This window comes from Bicyclus anynana, chromosome 16 (genome assembly GCF_947172395.1).
Source record: "Bicyclus anynana chromosome 16, ilBicAnyn1.1, whole genome shotgun sequence".
Lineage (NCBI taxonomy): Eukaryota > Metazoa > Arthropoda > Insecta > Lepidoptera > Nymphalidae > Bicyclus > Bicyclus anynana.
In genome coordinates, this window is record NC_069098.1 from 1,014,018 (window position 1) to 1,028,414 (window position 14,397).

General features: G+C 37.4%; 1 protein-coding gene across 1 annotated transcript in view; it reads right to left on the bottom strand.

Moving 5' to 3' along the window:
* The window catches only part of LOC112047558 (echinoderm microtubule-associated protein-like 1), a 79,031-nt gene that overhangs the window by 56,348 nt on the left and 8,286 nt on the right, over positions 1 to 14,397 (bottom strand). The window contains exon 2 of the mRNA XM_024084700.2: positions 6,044 to 6,141. Coding sequence (XP_023940468.2) covers positions 6,044 to 6,110 — 67 coding nt within the window. The 5' untranslated portion in view covers positions 6,111 to 6,141. The remainder of the gene's footprint in view (positions 1 to 6,043; positions 6,142 to 14,397) is intronic.

Sequence of the window (14,397 nt, forward strand, 5' to 3'; positions counted from 1 at the left end):
CGGGAGGAAAGGACTGCGCGGGTGTGAAGTCGTACGCGCTGGGCATCGTTACCCCCCTCCCGGACCGCGCCGACCTTCGGGAGTGTTACGAACAAATTTGCCAAGCACACATACTGATAAATGATATGTCATTAGACTCGTCTAGATAGGCCGAGTGTCACTGGGTAACTTAGTTCTTAAAAAATCAAAATGGCGGATTTTATGCGCTTTAATATGCAAGCTCATAAAACTTTTGCTCAGCTTGGCATTGGTGACAAGAATTTTAACCGACTTCCAAAAAGGATCGAATCGTATTTACAGCGATATTTCCGTCATTTGTAAACCGTTTCTTTTTTGATTGGATGAATATTCTTTCAGGTTAGTCCCATTTTTTTCATGTCAGGATCTGATAATGGCATCCTAGAGAAATCTAGGGGAACTATCGTATCGTAGGGACAATTAGTGCGTTTGTTCATTGTTTCATTATCTATTTTAAATCACTACAATTTCATGAAGGTATTTATCTTTTTTTTTATTTGTTCACGTAGTGTGGAGGTAATACCTAGATGGCATCACCGAAATAAATATGTTTAAGAATACGACCAATCCTTCAAGATCATTGACGTAGTATCAGCCTTAATTAAATCAACCAATCAAAAAACACGCATTTTTATTTATCACTTCCCATTTTACTACAATTTACAAAGTATTTTATTTGTTTATATAAAAAAAGTTTATTTACAATCACAAAACTAAGTGGAAACACAAAGTTAGCAAATGTAATTAAATTGCTGCAGGCGGGCAGCCCTATGACATGTTTACGTACCGCGCGGCTGTAGGTATTTATTTCAAAAATACGGCCGAGTTATTATACTGCTTGTAATATCCTTACTGTGACCTAGGTACCTATTCGTATTTTTGGCTTAAAAATAGGTATAAGTTAGTAAGTACTAACAGGTTATAATTTCGACAGGAAGTATGTATGTTTTTTTTTAACTTTAACTTTTTGCAAATTTCCAAAATAATCGATGACGATGGACCCCAGGACGATGACACGCTCGACAGATGTCTAGAGTGCCATCTTTCATAAATGTTTCCGGTAGTTTCTCGTCTTTATAACTTCGTCCATAATTGTCCAGACGAAACCCACGGTTGCCCCAAAGATCTACATTCGGCCCAGTAAGGGCCTTGTAGAATCGTCCATGCAACTCCTTGCTCCTCCATATTGCCACTCGATCTGAGTTACTAATTTTATTATTGTTACTAGATGTTACTCATATTTTATATAATTATGGTTTATGTGGTTGAAACATTGTAAATGAAGTTATCTTACGATTTGTAAATCAGTTGGTACATCCAACACTACCAATTCGTCAACTGTTGGCTGTCAGAGCCAATTACAATCGTGGGCAGGGAATCTGGTTCATTGATCAACAGTGAATGACAATGAGCCATTCATCATTCGTGAGTCGAGACAATCGTTGAATGAATTCAGGGACGGCCGCGACCTAATGATCTTGGGGGCATTCCATTCGATTTGCATTGATTAGTACTTACCTACTACATGTTCATATAGATGGTTAGGCTATATAACTCTCTCACAAAGTCGGTGTTTCCTGATTCTTGAGACGAAGCGTAAATAGCTTTGTTCTAGCTGACCTATTTACTATTTTGGTCTTTAACAATAAACATCAAATAAATTGAAAAATGTCATCTACTTACTGTATGATATCCACCAATAGGCACCAGATGACATTAGCTACAAAGAATGTCAATTTCGTATATGTCAACTAGCATACTGAACTAGTAGTAGTAGTATAGTGAACTAGTCTGCAGGTAAGCACGGTCCACCATAAGCCAAATCTACACTATCATCAAGGGATATTGTGGTCAAGTGCGCGCCTATTTCACTAAAATGTAGATGTCAACCAAGTTTTCCAGCCATAACACAACAAAAGTTCTTCGAAACTTATATTCTTAAGAGGTTCGATTTGACTGTTTGTTTGTTTTTTACGAATAGGCTCCGAAACTACTGGACCGATTTAAACAATTCTTTCACCAATGGAAAGCTATATTATCAGCGAGTAACATAGGCTATATTTTATCTCTGTCGCTAATGATGTAGCTTTCCATTGAAATCGGTTCAGTAGTTTCGGATAAATATTAAAAGTAATAATTGGGAATCAAACCCGGATTATTTATGAAGTGCACCTGCTGAGACGTCGAGTTACTCAACATGATAAGTACATTGTACTCCTAAACATTTTGACGCCGCGCCGCCCACCAGTCTATTTATGTCTGCCGTAGTGGGTAACACTTATTAGCAATTAAATGGCTCTATACAAAAGGTTTAATTGCTATTGACGCCATACAAGGGCGAAGGTGGTACGTTATGGTGTTTTATAGAGGTATTGTGTTTAGAAAACAACATTAAAGCTTCTATAGGATAATAATATTTCCTTATACTGTACAAATCTCAATTGTTTTATTCTTCCATCAGTTTCCCATTAATTTTCGAGTTATTTTTATAATTCTTCTAGTTAACTGTTGTAACTGAAGAAGCTTCATCAAAGCAGAATTTGTGTATTGTTTGTTCCCGTTCCTGTAGAAATACAGGTATAAAATATAGCCTATAGCATTCGAGGATAGTGTAGCTTGCCAATAATGAAATATTTTTTCAAATCGTCAGTACTTTCAGAGACTTCAATTTTAATGCAAACAAACAATCAAATCTTTTCGCTTTATAATATTAGTATAGATTATAGTTGCTTTGTAAGTGGTGGCAAAACAGCGGCTTTTTGGTAAACTGGTTTCGATGTCACAGACCTATATCAATCTGTGTGCCTAGTTTCAATAGTTTCAATATTTTCATACTGTTACTATCGCGTTGACGTAAACGCGAATTTATATGGAATTGAAACAGTTGTGCAGTAGTGCCACTAGATGGCGCTATTTCAATTCCTTAGAAATTCGCGTTTACTTTAACCGTATCAACCTGCCACTAGGCCTTCTGAATCTAAAATGCCAAACCGTGATGGCTTCCGTAGCGCAGTGGTATGCGCGGTGGATTTTACGAATAGTTCATAGCAAATCATAGAAAAATATCTTAATCAGAGATAATGTGATATTCTGTGAATATCGTAAAGTGAGTATAAGTTCACCATAATATGCCGCCGGTGTATGTTCTAGTGTATTGTTTCACATGCTGAAGGGTTGCCCCCATGGAGTCAGCCGAGCGGAAAGTGCCGGGTTCGCTTCCCGCGCACAATGCGCAGGATATCGCGCCGGAAGTCAGGTGCGGTCATGGCGCGCGGTCATTCGAGATATCAACTTTTATTTTACCCTCTTTGTTTTTGTTTCTATATGTATATGTCAAACCGGTGGTAGAGTCGTTGGCCACTTGTCAAATTGACTTATGTTTGTTCATCTTTGTATGTATATACATGATCATAAAAGGTGTTGTAAATAATCTAAAATAAATAAATTTTATAGACAAGGTGTCTAGTAGGTAAATAAATATTAGTAAACTAGTAACGCCCGCACCTTCGTCTGCCCTTAGACCTCCTTAATCCGACCCTGTCACAAAATCCGTTCTAAACAGACATCTACTAACTGTAAAATAGCACCCTGGCCCTTGGAGAGCGCGTTTAACAATTAGTACCGGTCATTGTAACTGACAATGAGCAAAAACACTATAACCGCAAGCCCACCAAACCGCATAGGAACAGCATGGTGGATTTAAACTCCATAACTCCTCTCCTACCATGGATAAGCCCTTCTTTAACTGCCCAATCAGTAGTGGGTTAAAGTAAGCTGATAATGATAAGTACATACTAGTACTACATAAAAGCAAAAAGCCTACTGACGAGTGAGTGACAGGTTTATCTAATAAACACAATAGTATGCCATTCCGAGTTTCTCCATCACGTGTGTATGGTAATGGTAATACGAGGCGTATTATAATACAATGTGTGAGACGCCGCCGCCTGGACCCGTGGGAAATGGTAGAGAAAAATGTAGCTATCGTGTGAAATATGAATATTATGTAGAATTATGCTAAATCGTTAATTAAAACCTGGTTTAAATATACCTATTTAAGATATGGTGATTGGTGATACGTGGCGACGTTCTCATTTTAAGAAATCGATTTAAAACCGATTTCAATATCTCTTTTTTCAATAAAATTTATAGGAATCGGCGGCACGTCGTTTTTAGATGTTGGATTATTCACTAGTATTCGTTGACTGAATGAAGTTGCAATGGAAAGAGTAGTAGGTAGTAGATGGTATTTTGACTTTATGTAAGTCGAAGTCGATATGAATTTAGGTACATCAAATAAAAGACTTAACTTAAAATTAAAGTTACCAGGGTTCCAAAAGCTTTTTGGTCTGTGAAGAGCCCATAACAAACTTAGTCGATATCTTCCAAAGGCGGTATAGTTCTCAATTAATTCGCTATAGACTAAACCAATAGTTCTTGAAATTAGCGCGTTCCACCAAACAAACAAATTCTTTTAGTAGTATAAATATTATGGATACGCACTGTAATAACAAAAAATCGATTATGTGCATCAAAACCAGCTCAGTAAATTAGGCACTTTAGTGGAATATACGAGCAGACAGCTAATTTCATAACTTTTAGCTTTGGCGAAGTAAAAAAATAAAACAAACCGCAGCCTTCCAAAAGGTTAAAGTGCTCTCGAAAGCAATAACGTAATGTTCAAATGATGTAATTTGAATATTACGGGCAAAGACATATTATGATGACCCTCCACTTACAATCATACGCACGCAATCGTTATTTGTTAGTCGTGGGAGAATGACCTACAGTGGAAGGAACTTCATAAGATACGCAATTACCCTGCCTACTCGAAGAACCTACTCGAAACCCCCGACGCAAAAAGAGGGGTGTTATAAGTTTGACGTGTCTGTCTATAATGTAATATGGACGCCTTGATCGAGAGTTTCAAAAGATGGGGTTTTCAAAATTTTCATTCCATTTTTTACTATTTGTAAGTATAGTTGCTTACTCTAGTTAATACCTTATGCACTGACGCAGCTTCAGTGACTGTTCTAATTTTTTTTTTGATAACCCCGTCCATAAGATGATCTACTTTTCTAGTATGTAAAAAGTTCAGTGGGGAAAGGTTATATAGCTTAATAATTATTATCAGAGCGAATTCGCTAAATATGTTTTATGTAAGCATTGCATCAGTATGCAATGTTAAGAACCTGATCAATGATCATGTTGCATTGCGGAGCCAAATTTCGATAACTATTGCAACAGTGGCACCGAGCATCGAAGGAATGTGGGGCAGAAACTGAGTGTGAATAGGACTTTTATTTACTTACTTCCTGACGCCGCGCGGTTTCACCCGCGTGGTTCAGGTTCCCGTAAAAATACGGGGATAGTATATAGCATATGGCCTTCCTCGATAAATGGGCTATCTAACACTGAAATAATTTTTCGAATCGGACTTATAGTTCCAGAGATTAGCGCGTTCAATGAAACAAACTCTTTAGCTTCATAATATTTGTATAGATGTATCTTTATCATGGCTTGTAGCCAAGTTACATATCAGTTGTTTTTGTAGTTTCAGCGCTGTTACATCGTTCGTTTCCATGGAAACTTCGCTTTTAGTGACATTTTATTTGACATCCCACAGAAATCTACGTATCAGAAATCTTCGTGACGTTTACTCAGGTGCCTAGTTGGCTTGATAGACCTATAGAAATCAAAGTGAAATTCATATCATACAAGAAAGACACGCTCAGAACTTCCTCGTGATTCGAAGCCACAAAGGCTACCCACTTGGACCAATGAGGCAATTCAACGAGTAGATCAATGGATCAATGGTATCAAAAATTAAAAAATATGTTAAATTTTCTTTGTAAGTTATACCAGCAGCGTACTTATCGCCGTATCAGCCGTATCAAAAGCCGATACGGGGCTCCCGGACTATAGGGGCCACTTTACCCTTCAAGGGCACCCCTAACTAATACAGGGTCCCACCAAGGCACGCTACGCCACTGATCAAAACAATAATATAAGAATGTCTACTCACTGGCATGGTCATCGTCGAGCAGGTTGTGGTAGCGGTGCTGGGTGTCGGACGCCTCGAGCCTCATCATCACGCCGGGATCAGGACTGCATCGCAACTCTCTGTGGAGACAGGAACTGTTGTTATACCTCGCACTCAATCTATACTAATATTACAAAGAGGTAAAGTGTTGGTAGACCCCACCAGGTGGACTGACGACATCAAGCGAGTCGCAGGGATTCGCTGGATGCAGGCGGCTCAGTATCGTGATGTTTGGAAGTCCCTACTAAAAGCCTATGTCCTGCAGTGGACGTCCATCGGCTGATATGATGATGGTAAAAGTTTGTGTTATTGTTGGGGTTATCTATGGATCTAATGAACCGATTTTGAAAAATCTTTTACCACTAGAAAGCCACATTATTTTTGATTATCATAGGTTATATTTTATTCCCGTATTCTCACGAGAACGGGAACTACCGGAACACCGCGGCTAGGTTGCCTCGTCTGGTGAAGAAGGGCTGGCTCATTTTCTCGCAAAGGATCAGCCTGGCTGTCTAGTGCGGTAATGCAGATTTGTATAGTTATTAGGATAAGTTAGCTTAAGTTCCTTATTGTATTATTTCTGCATTATGTTAAAAAATATATAAATAATTAAATACTGGAGCTATCAATAATATTACTTAGTAAAGTATCTGCTCATTAAAGTTGGACAGCTTGATGAGATCGGCCATAAAACGATATTTACGACAATCTGAAAGTGTTGTCAACTTATCTTCTATCTGCGATAATTATTATCTTCATATTTCGCTTCAGATAGCGGTACACAATATCTTCGGCCCTTTTACCGTGTTTATTTTGTCGATCTGTATTTAAAGAAAATGATAAAGCAAGAACCAATAGATGCAGTGAGAGGCTCATTCCAAGATACACGTAAGGGACCTCGCGGACCATGACTACTTGTTGGCCGTGGTCGCAAAAGCTGCGGTTTTCCGATTTGGTTTGCTAAAACAAACACTAGCGGTCGTGAAAAGTTAATTAAATTTTCGGACTTTTTCTAATTGTCGGACTACTGCAGTTTTTATTTTACCCATGCTTGGTGGCCGGATCACAGCTGACCTATTTACTAATTTTAGAGTATCTTTAAATGGTAAGAAATTTACCAACTAGCTATTATTAGTAATTCTTAAGGCACGAGATTTTGATGATTTACTTATAAGTAATTGCTGATCAAAATTACTAGCCAATGTTTAATGAAGCCATAATAATTTAAAGAGCAAAAATATACAATTGCTAAGTGAATATCGTTCCAAGACATATTAGAATGACTTTCTGTGGCTACTGACCACCCTTCGTGAATATCATAGAGTAGGAAGTGGATAATACCCAGTTTCCGTTTTTTTAGTTAGCTAATATAGATCAATGTTAGTGAATAGACCAGCTGAACTACTTATTGTGGCTAATAAACGTAAACGCTCTTAGCATACTATACGTAGCTTGGTCGCAACGCCCAGTTGTGCTGGCCCGGTCTGCGGCCAAATGAGTAGTGCGGCATAGTGAGCGATGGTCTTTATGGTTTCCTGATCGTTGCGCCAACTGGTCGTGGTTGTTGTCGCCTAGTGTGTGAGGTGCCTAACAGTGAAAACGTTATATGAAAGAGATACCGCGTCGGCTATTAATTTACGAAGCAATTTCAACGTAACGGAAGTAAAAAAACAATATTTCCGAGATGAAAGCCATAGATAAACAACTCATTTTATTGACCCGGTACAGTACGGTTCAGTAATAAAGCCGGAAGTTTGTGGAACATTGCATTGTGAACTTTCTGCTCATTTACTCGTACGTTACCATTCTACCTAGTTGGTTTCCCAATGGTAGGACTATTCGACTATGTATCTAATGGTCCAGGTTTTACAGCCTTGGGCAACCAACAAAAACTCATTAGGATTTTCAAAAAAAAATCTCAGCAGCATATTAATGTTGAGAAGTCAGTGGTGTTTTCATCATTATCAACCCCTATTAGGCTTACTGTTAAGCATGAGTCTCCTCTTAGAATGAGAAGGGCCCAATGCGGATTTGCAGACTTCACACACGTAGAGAATTAAGATAATTCTTAGGTATGCAGGTTTCCTCACTAAAATATATTACAGTTGTGCCTTGCTAAAATATGATTTATGTATTTGCACAGTAATATTAAAACGGTTGAAAGTATGCTTAATGAAATAAGTCAAGTTCAAGAATCATATCGTAAATAAAAACATTAGAATAACTGATAATAATTAATCGTTAATGTATATATCTTGAATTCATTAAACTAAATGCTAAACGTTGTTTCATAATATAATGGGTTATCAGTGTTATCAATCGACGTTTCTGATAACGGGCGACCTTCACGTACTTTGATATTATATTAAAAAATTCAAATATAAACAAGTAAATGCGTAGTCTGGCTGGTGGGAGGCTTCGGCCGTGGCTATTTACCACCCTACCGGCAAAGACATACCGCCAAGCGATTTAGCGTTCCGGTACGATGCCGTGTAGAAACCGAAAGGGGTGTGGATTTTCATCCTCCTCCTAACAAGTTAGCCCGCTTCCATCTTAGATTGCATCATCACTTACCATCAGGTGAGATTGTAGTCAAGGGGTAAAGAATAATAATAAAAAAAAAAATGAAGTTTTGGACGGAATAAACATCTGGTATTCCATCATTGAGAAAAGATTTTCTACTATTAGATATGTTACCTACAAAATCACTGCACTAAGTGATTTAGCTACTCTACTGAACACACATGCACAATTATGTGTTTACTTACATTATATTTATGTATATATAGTTTTCACTTCTTGAACATACAAGTCTTTCACTCTTTCTTCTTTCTTTCTTTTATTTATCAGTTAGTTAGTTTAGTGAATAGGCCAGCTGGACGAGTTCTGTCAAACAGTGTCCCAATACTGCTAAACGTTAATTATATTCATAATTAAATTTATAATAAATGAAATGATTTCAGTAAGCAAAGTAATAATAGAGCGTGACTTAGTTGCGTCACATATAGTATGAACCCACGGCTGCCTAGCGCCACAGAAGCTCCACAGGGCTGGCAATACATTTAATTAAACTATTCAATAATCTGACGACTAAGCTGGAAGGAATGACAAGACAGGAAACATCATAATATATTCCTCACGCTTCTCTACACATTTGACTTACTATACGAAAAAAAAATCTTTTTAACAAAAAAAAATCAATTGGACTGAAAAATAACATCGTACATGACGTGGTGATAGGTTTGAAGCGGATACTCTAACCAAATATGCTTTTTAAATTTTATTTTATTTAATCACCACACCTTGAATCTGGATTTTTGTTGATTCGGATGAATCTTAACTAATAATAATAAAGAGGTAAGATTGGACTTTTTTGTTTGTTTGCTATTTATGATGTAATTAAAAACCTACTCAACCGATTTTAAAAATGCTTTTATATTAGGAATTTTAATCGATTAGCATCGGCTATCACAATATTCCCATGGCAACGGGAACTACGCGGGTAAAACCCCGGGGCGACTGCCAGTTAAATCATAAAATTGTAACAAACGAACGAACTCACATTCGCATGTTAAAGTGTCAACCCTACCCCAGGATCAGAAGTCATAACGTAGGCTGGTGTGGCGTTGGCGCAGTGCATTGTTCTCAGAGGAATTTAAAAAATATCATGGCGCCGCCTCTAGGTACAGATTTGTATGGAATATTGAACTTCTTTTACTAAATAGATGGGCGTTACTTTATGGATCACTAGTAGGCGCCCGCTACTACCAAGAAATCATTTACCTTAAGGCTTATATGTATACAGCTAAATAGAGCTGAATGATTGCGGTTTTCTGTAAAATCTACAACTCGTATAGTTTTGAATAAATACGTATTTGTATATATATATCACTAAAATTTCCCCGCTCCACGCGTAATAATTAAAAATCCCCGCGCCTAAACATTCTCTATTCAGAGCGCCTTAAACAGAATTTCATACAAAATTTCCCTAACTATGTAAAGAATGTGCTTAAGGATTTATCGGATTACTTCTTAAAAAAAAAAATAAAACTGCGCTCGTGACTCGAGCACTGAAATATGTACCTGCATGAATGGGTTTTATTTTACAAGTTTATTCTCAAATCGTCGGTTTTCGAAATGCACACTTTTAGCTATTAACCATATAGGTAACCTTACCGAAATCTGACGTACTAGTTAAGAATTTTTGAAGTTATATTGTTTAGGTTGCTCTACGTACCTACTTACTTAAGGGCTCACACTTGGTGGAGGTACTTAACTGAAATGTTCCTTCTTAGGTTAATTTGGCACACTTGAGAAATTCAGAAAATCCCGACTTCGGCTACTTATAGCTCCCCACCTATAAGTAACAAGTCAACGCATGCAGTGGATGTGGTGGGTAAGTCAACGCATGCAGTAGATGTGGTGGGTAATTGGCCTCAGATCAAATATCCAACAGTTGTGACCTAATTAATCTACAGTAATTAACGTCTAAGTGCAATTGTTGCCTATTCGAATCAATTGCGACACAATTGTTCTAGACAATTCTAGGTAATCGCCGAGCATATAAGGCCACATTTACACTTACCATCAGCAGGGTAATTCACTAACTTTGACGTATGTTAGTTGACATATACTAAATTGAGATTCCATGTAACAAACGTCATCCGGTGCCTACTGACAACCCTTCGTGGATATCATACAGTAGGTAGATGTCGTTTCTCAGTTGATAAGAAGTTTATTTTTTTAATAGGTTGTTAATAAAGACTAAATTAGTGAATAGGCCAGCAGATGAGATCAAATCAGCCGGAACTCGACTGACCGTATAACAATCCTGCTTCATTTGAACTACCGTGAGTGTTTTCCAGGTACTTAAAGAAACGGAACTGTTGCATGAATAAGGACCTCGTATCGGTTCGAAACTAAAGCCGTGATAGCCCAGTAGATATGAGCTCTCCCTCGATTCCGGAGGGTGTAGGTTCGAATCCGGTCCGGGGGATGCACCTCCACCTTTTCAGTTGTGTGCATTTAAAAAAAAAAAATATCACGTGTCTCAAACAGTAAAGGAAAACATCGTGAGGAAACCTGTATACCAGAAAATTTTCTGAATTGTCAGCGTGGCAGACTATTGCCCTATTGCCTCTATTGCCCTATTGCCCTATTGCCTCTATTGCCTCTTACTCTGAGAGGAGACTCGAGCTCAGTAGTAAGCTGAATATGGTTTGATAACGATCGGTTCGAAACTGGCCGGACATATGCCGTTTTTCTATTTCAATATTATTTTGCTTTATTTACATCAAGATCAGTTTAGCGGATAAGCTACGAGTATACATAGGTAACAGACGAACAAACTCACTTTCGAAAATATATTATAGTATCAAGAGTGATGCGGTATAGATCGCACTTGTATATTATTCTCACACGTTAAATGAGCGTTGTTATCGCTTGAGGGGATTTCTTTTTGCTAACCTAGTATGTCGGGCCACTAAACTAGCTAAAAAATCTAAAAGATTTTTTATAGTATCTTAATACTTTAGCTTTCATGAAAAAACAAAAAAATATTATCGTATTGTATTTTAACTAAGTACTTACCTAATTAAAGTATGGCAGAATCACTTTATCAGTGAATCTCGTTAGTCAACTATTATTACAATTGAGTAATTAACTAATTACTAAATTTTACTTATACCTACTTAATGTACAGGTGTCGGGGAGTTTCTGGATACTAGTGGCTCAGAATCATGGTGATTGAAAGTCCCTACGATAAACCAATATCCATATTGTTATGTTTCATAAAATTATGTAGGTACTTAATTCTGAGTATAATGTAGAATACAAACGAAGTTAATTAAAAAATTACTATTTAAAAAAACAACGTGTGCATTCGGGACGCTCGAAGAAGAAAACAGAAAAAGAAGCATAAACCAATTGCTTTAATTAATTGAATCTATTTAATTATAGAATTTAATTATGAATCTATTGTCGGAGAGTTGTGAATCACACTTTGACAGCAACAAGTGTCAAACGTGCCAAATTCAGCTGTAACGCGTTACGTTACCTAGCGGTTTGCCCTCCCATAAGAAGTTATCACTTCAAAAACTAATTTAATTCAAAAAATGGTCACCAAATACTAAGATAATATTAAGGGGAAAAGATTTTTTTAAATTAATTGCTAGAAGTAATACAAAGCTTATTAACTTCAGTTTACTATAGATTGTTTATATTTAGATAATAAATGACAATCATACTCGGCAAAACCCAAAAAAAGCTTATATTAAACCGCTGGTTTCATGAGCGCACATACTGGGGCTATTGTATGCAGATTAGTGATGGCGAAAGTGCGCGGGAATCGAACCGGCAACCTCTCGGCGCAGACGTTCACTCGCCGGAGAGCGAACCTGTTACCCGAGGTCACCCGCCGCAGGGTTACTGTTGAAAGGTTTTGTTTTCTTTCTGTTATTACTAGGAAATGGCTGTGACTTTATGCAGCCGGATGTGATATTCGATTATAGTTAATGTTTATAAAAATCTGATTAAAGGGGAATGCCCACCGACCCATACCACGTACCAGGTAACCCAGGTGTACCCCCGTATAAAAGTATATGGAGATGATAGTATGATGTTTATATAAGGATCTGGTTAATTAATTGGTTTAATAAAAGTATGTTTCTTGAAGAAAAATACATTTTTGTAACACTCTTCTAGGGCAAAATGTTGGCCAATGTACCAAACCGGCGAAATAACATTTCAAGCTGTATTTTTTTTTGTATTTTTTTCTGTTACCGACTAGCTTAACAAATAAAAAAACGAACAAACAAATCAATCTTAAGTCTTCAAAAATATCGTAAGACTCAGGCTGTATGGTCAACAATCTTAGCTTGTCCCCGTTGAGGACAAATTGAAGATGAATTAAAAATGTCATAAAACGTAGTAGCAAACTTTCTTTGTTAAAGTAATGAATTCAATAATAAAGTAGAATTATCAAGCTTTTTTTGATATAAGTTAACGGGTGGTTAGGGTAGGCCTGGGCCGGGGATGAGCATTCCCCTATATTTTCATAACTATAATCAGATTTTTAAATAGTTATGACCATGACTTTGCTATTTTCTAACTTAATCGTTTTCATAAAATTAAAACCGAACTGTACCGATATTCTCTAGCGATCGAATTCGAATTCCTCTCAATCTCTTTAATGTTTTTCCTTCACCTTTTTGAGACATCTTAAATTGTACACAACTAAAAAGTTGAAGGTGCATGCCCTGGACCGGATTCGAACCCACACCCTCGGAGGATGAGGTCATATCCACTGGGCTATCGCGGCGCGATACATTAATTAAATTATACTTCACTTGGGTCCAATAGAACTTCAGATTTCAATTTAGCGATTTGACTCACACATGCCAAACGACAAGTTAAAGTCTGTTGCACAACTTCTCGTTTAAATAAAATTTCTTTTTACAATTGATCGCCCATTGATCAGCAATGATCAGCAATTACCCGCGCCCACGGGCCGCTGTAATGACATTATTGAGCCAATGCGATGACGAACTGGACCAGATCGCGTTCAATCAATCAATTATTATGTAATTTATTGCAAAATTTCGCCTACTCAGAACGTATCGACATCATTATTAACCATTATGTGTGCACTGTTCGACATAGGCCATCTTTTTGAAAGAGGCCTATTTCTATGGCCTGCTATGCTCGGAATATCTCTGCGTGACCGAATCAGAAATGAGGAGATTCGCAGAAGAACCAAAGTTACCGACATAACGACTAACGAGACACGAAGCTGATTCTCAAACAAATAGAGGTTAAATTCGACACTCAGTGGCTGAACGATACCCTGGGGGTGCCCCTACAACGTCTATGAATTCCACTGTTGAACTGCATCGTCACTTAACATCAAGTGATCGCAGTCAAGGTCTAGCTAGTCATCTATACTAATATTATAAAGCTCAAGAGTTTGTTTATTTGAACGCGCTAATCTCAGGAACTACTGGTCCGATTTGGAAAACTCTTTCAGTGTTAGATAGCCCATTTATCGAGGAAGGCTATATATTATTCCCGTATTTCTACAGGAAACGCGTGTGAAACCACGCGGCGTCAGCTAGTAGAATATAAAAATGAGCTCAAACCACGAACATTTCTACTATGACTGTGTCGAAGTCGGGACATCTAAAGGTATCATACATCCGTCGATATTTGTTAACATTTCGCAATTTAGTATTCGAAGTAATCGAACGCAATAAAATATCGAAATGAAATGTCAAACAAGTGTTGATCTTTGCTAATATCATGATGACACAGTTTTTATAACCTAGTTTTAAGTAGATACG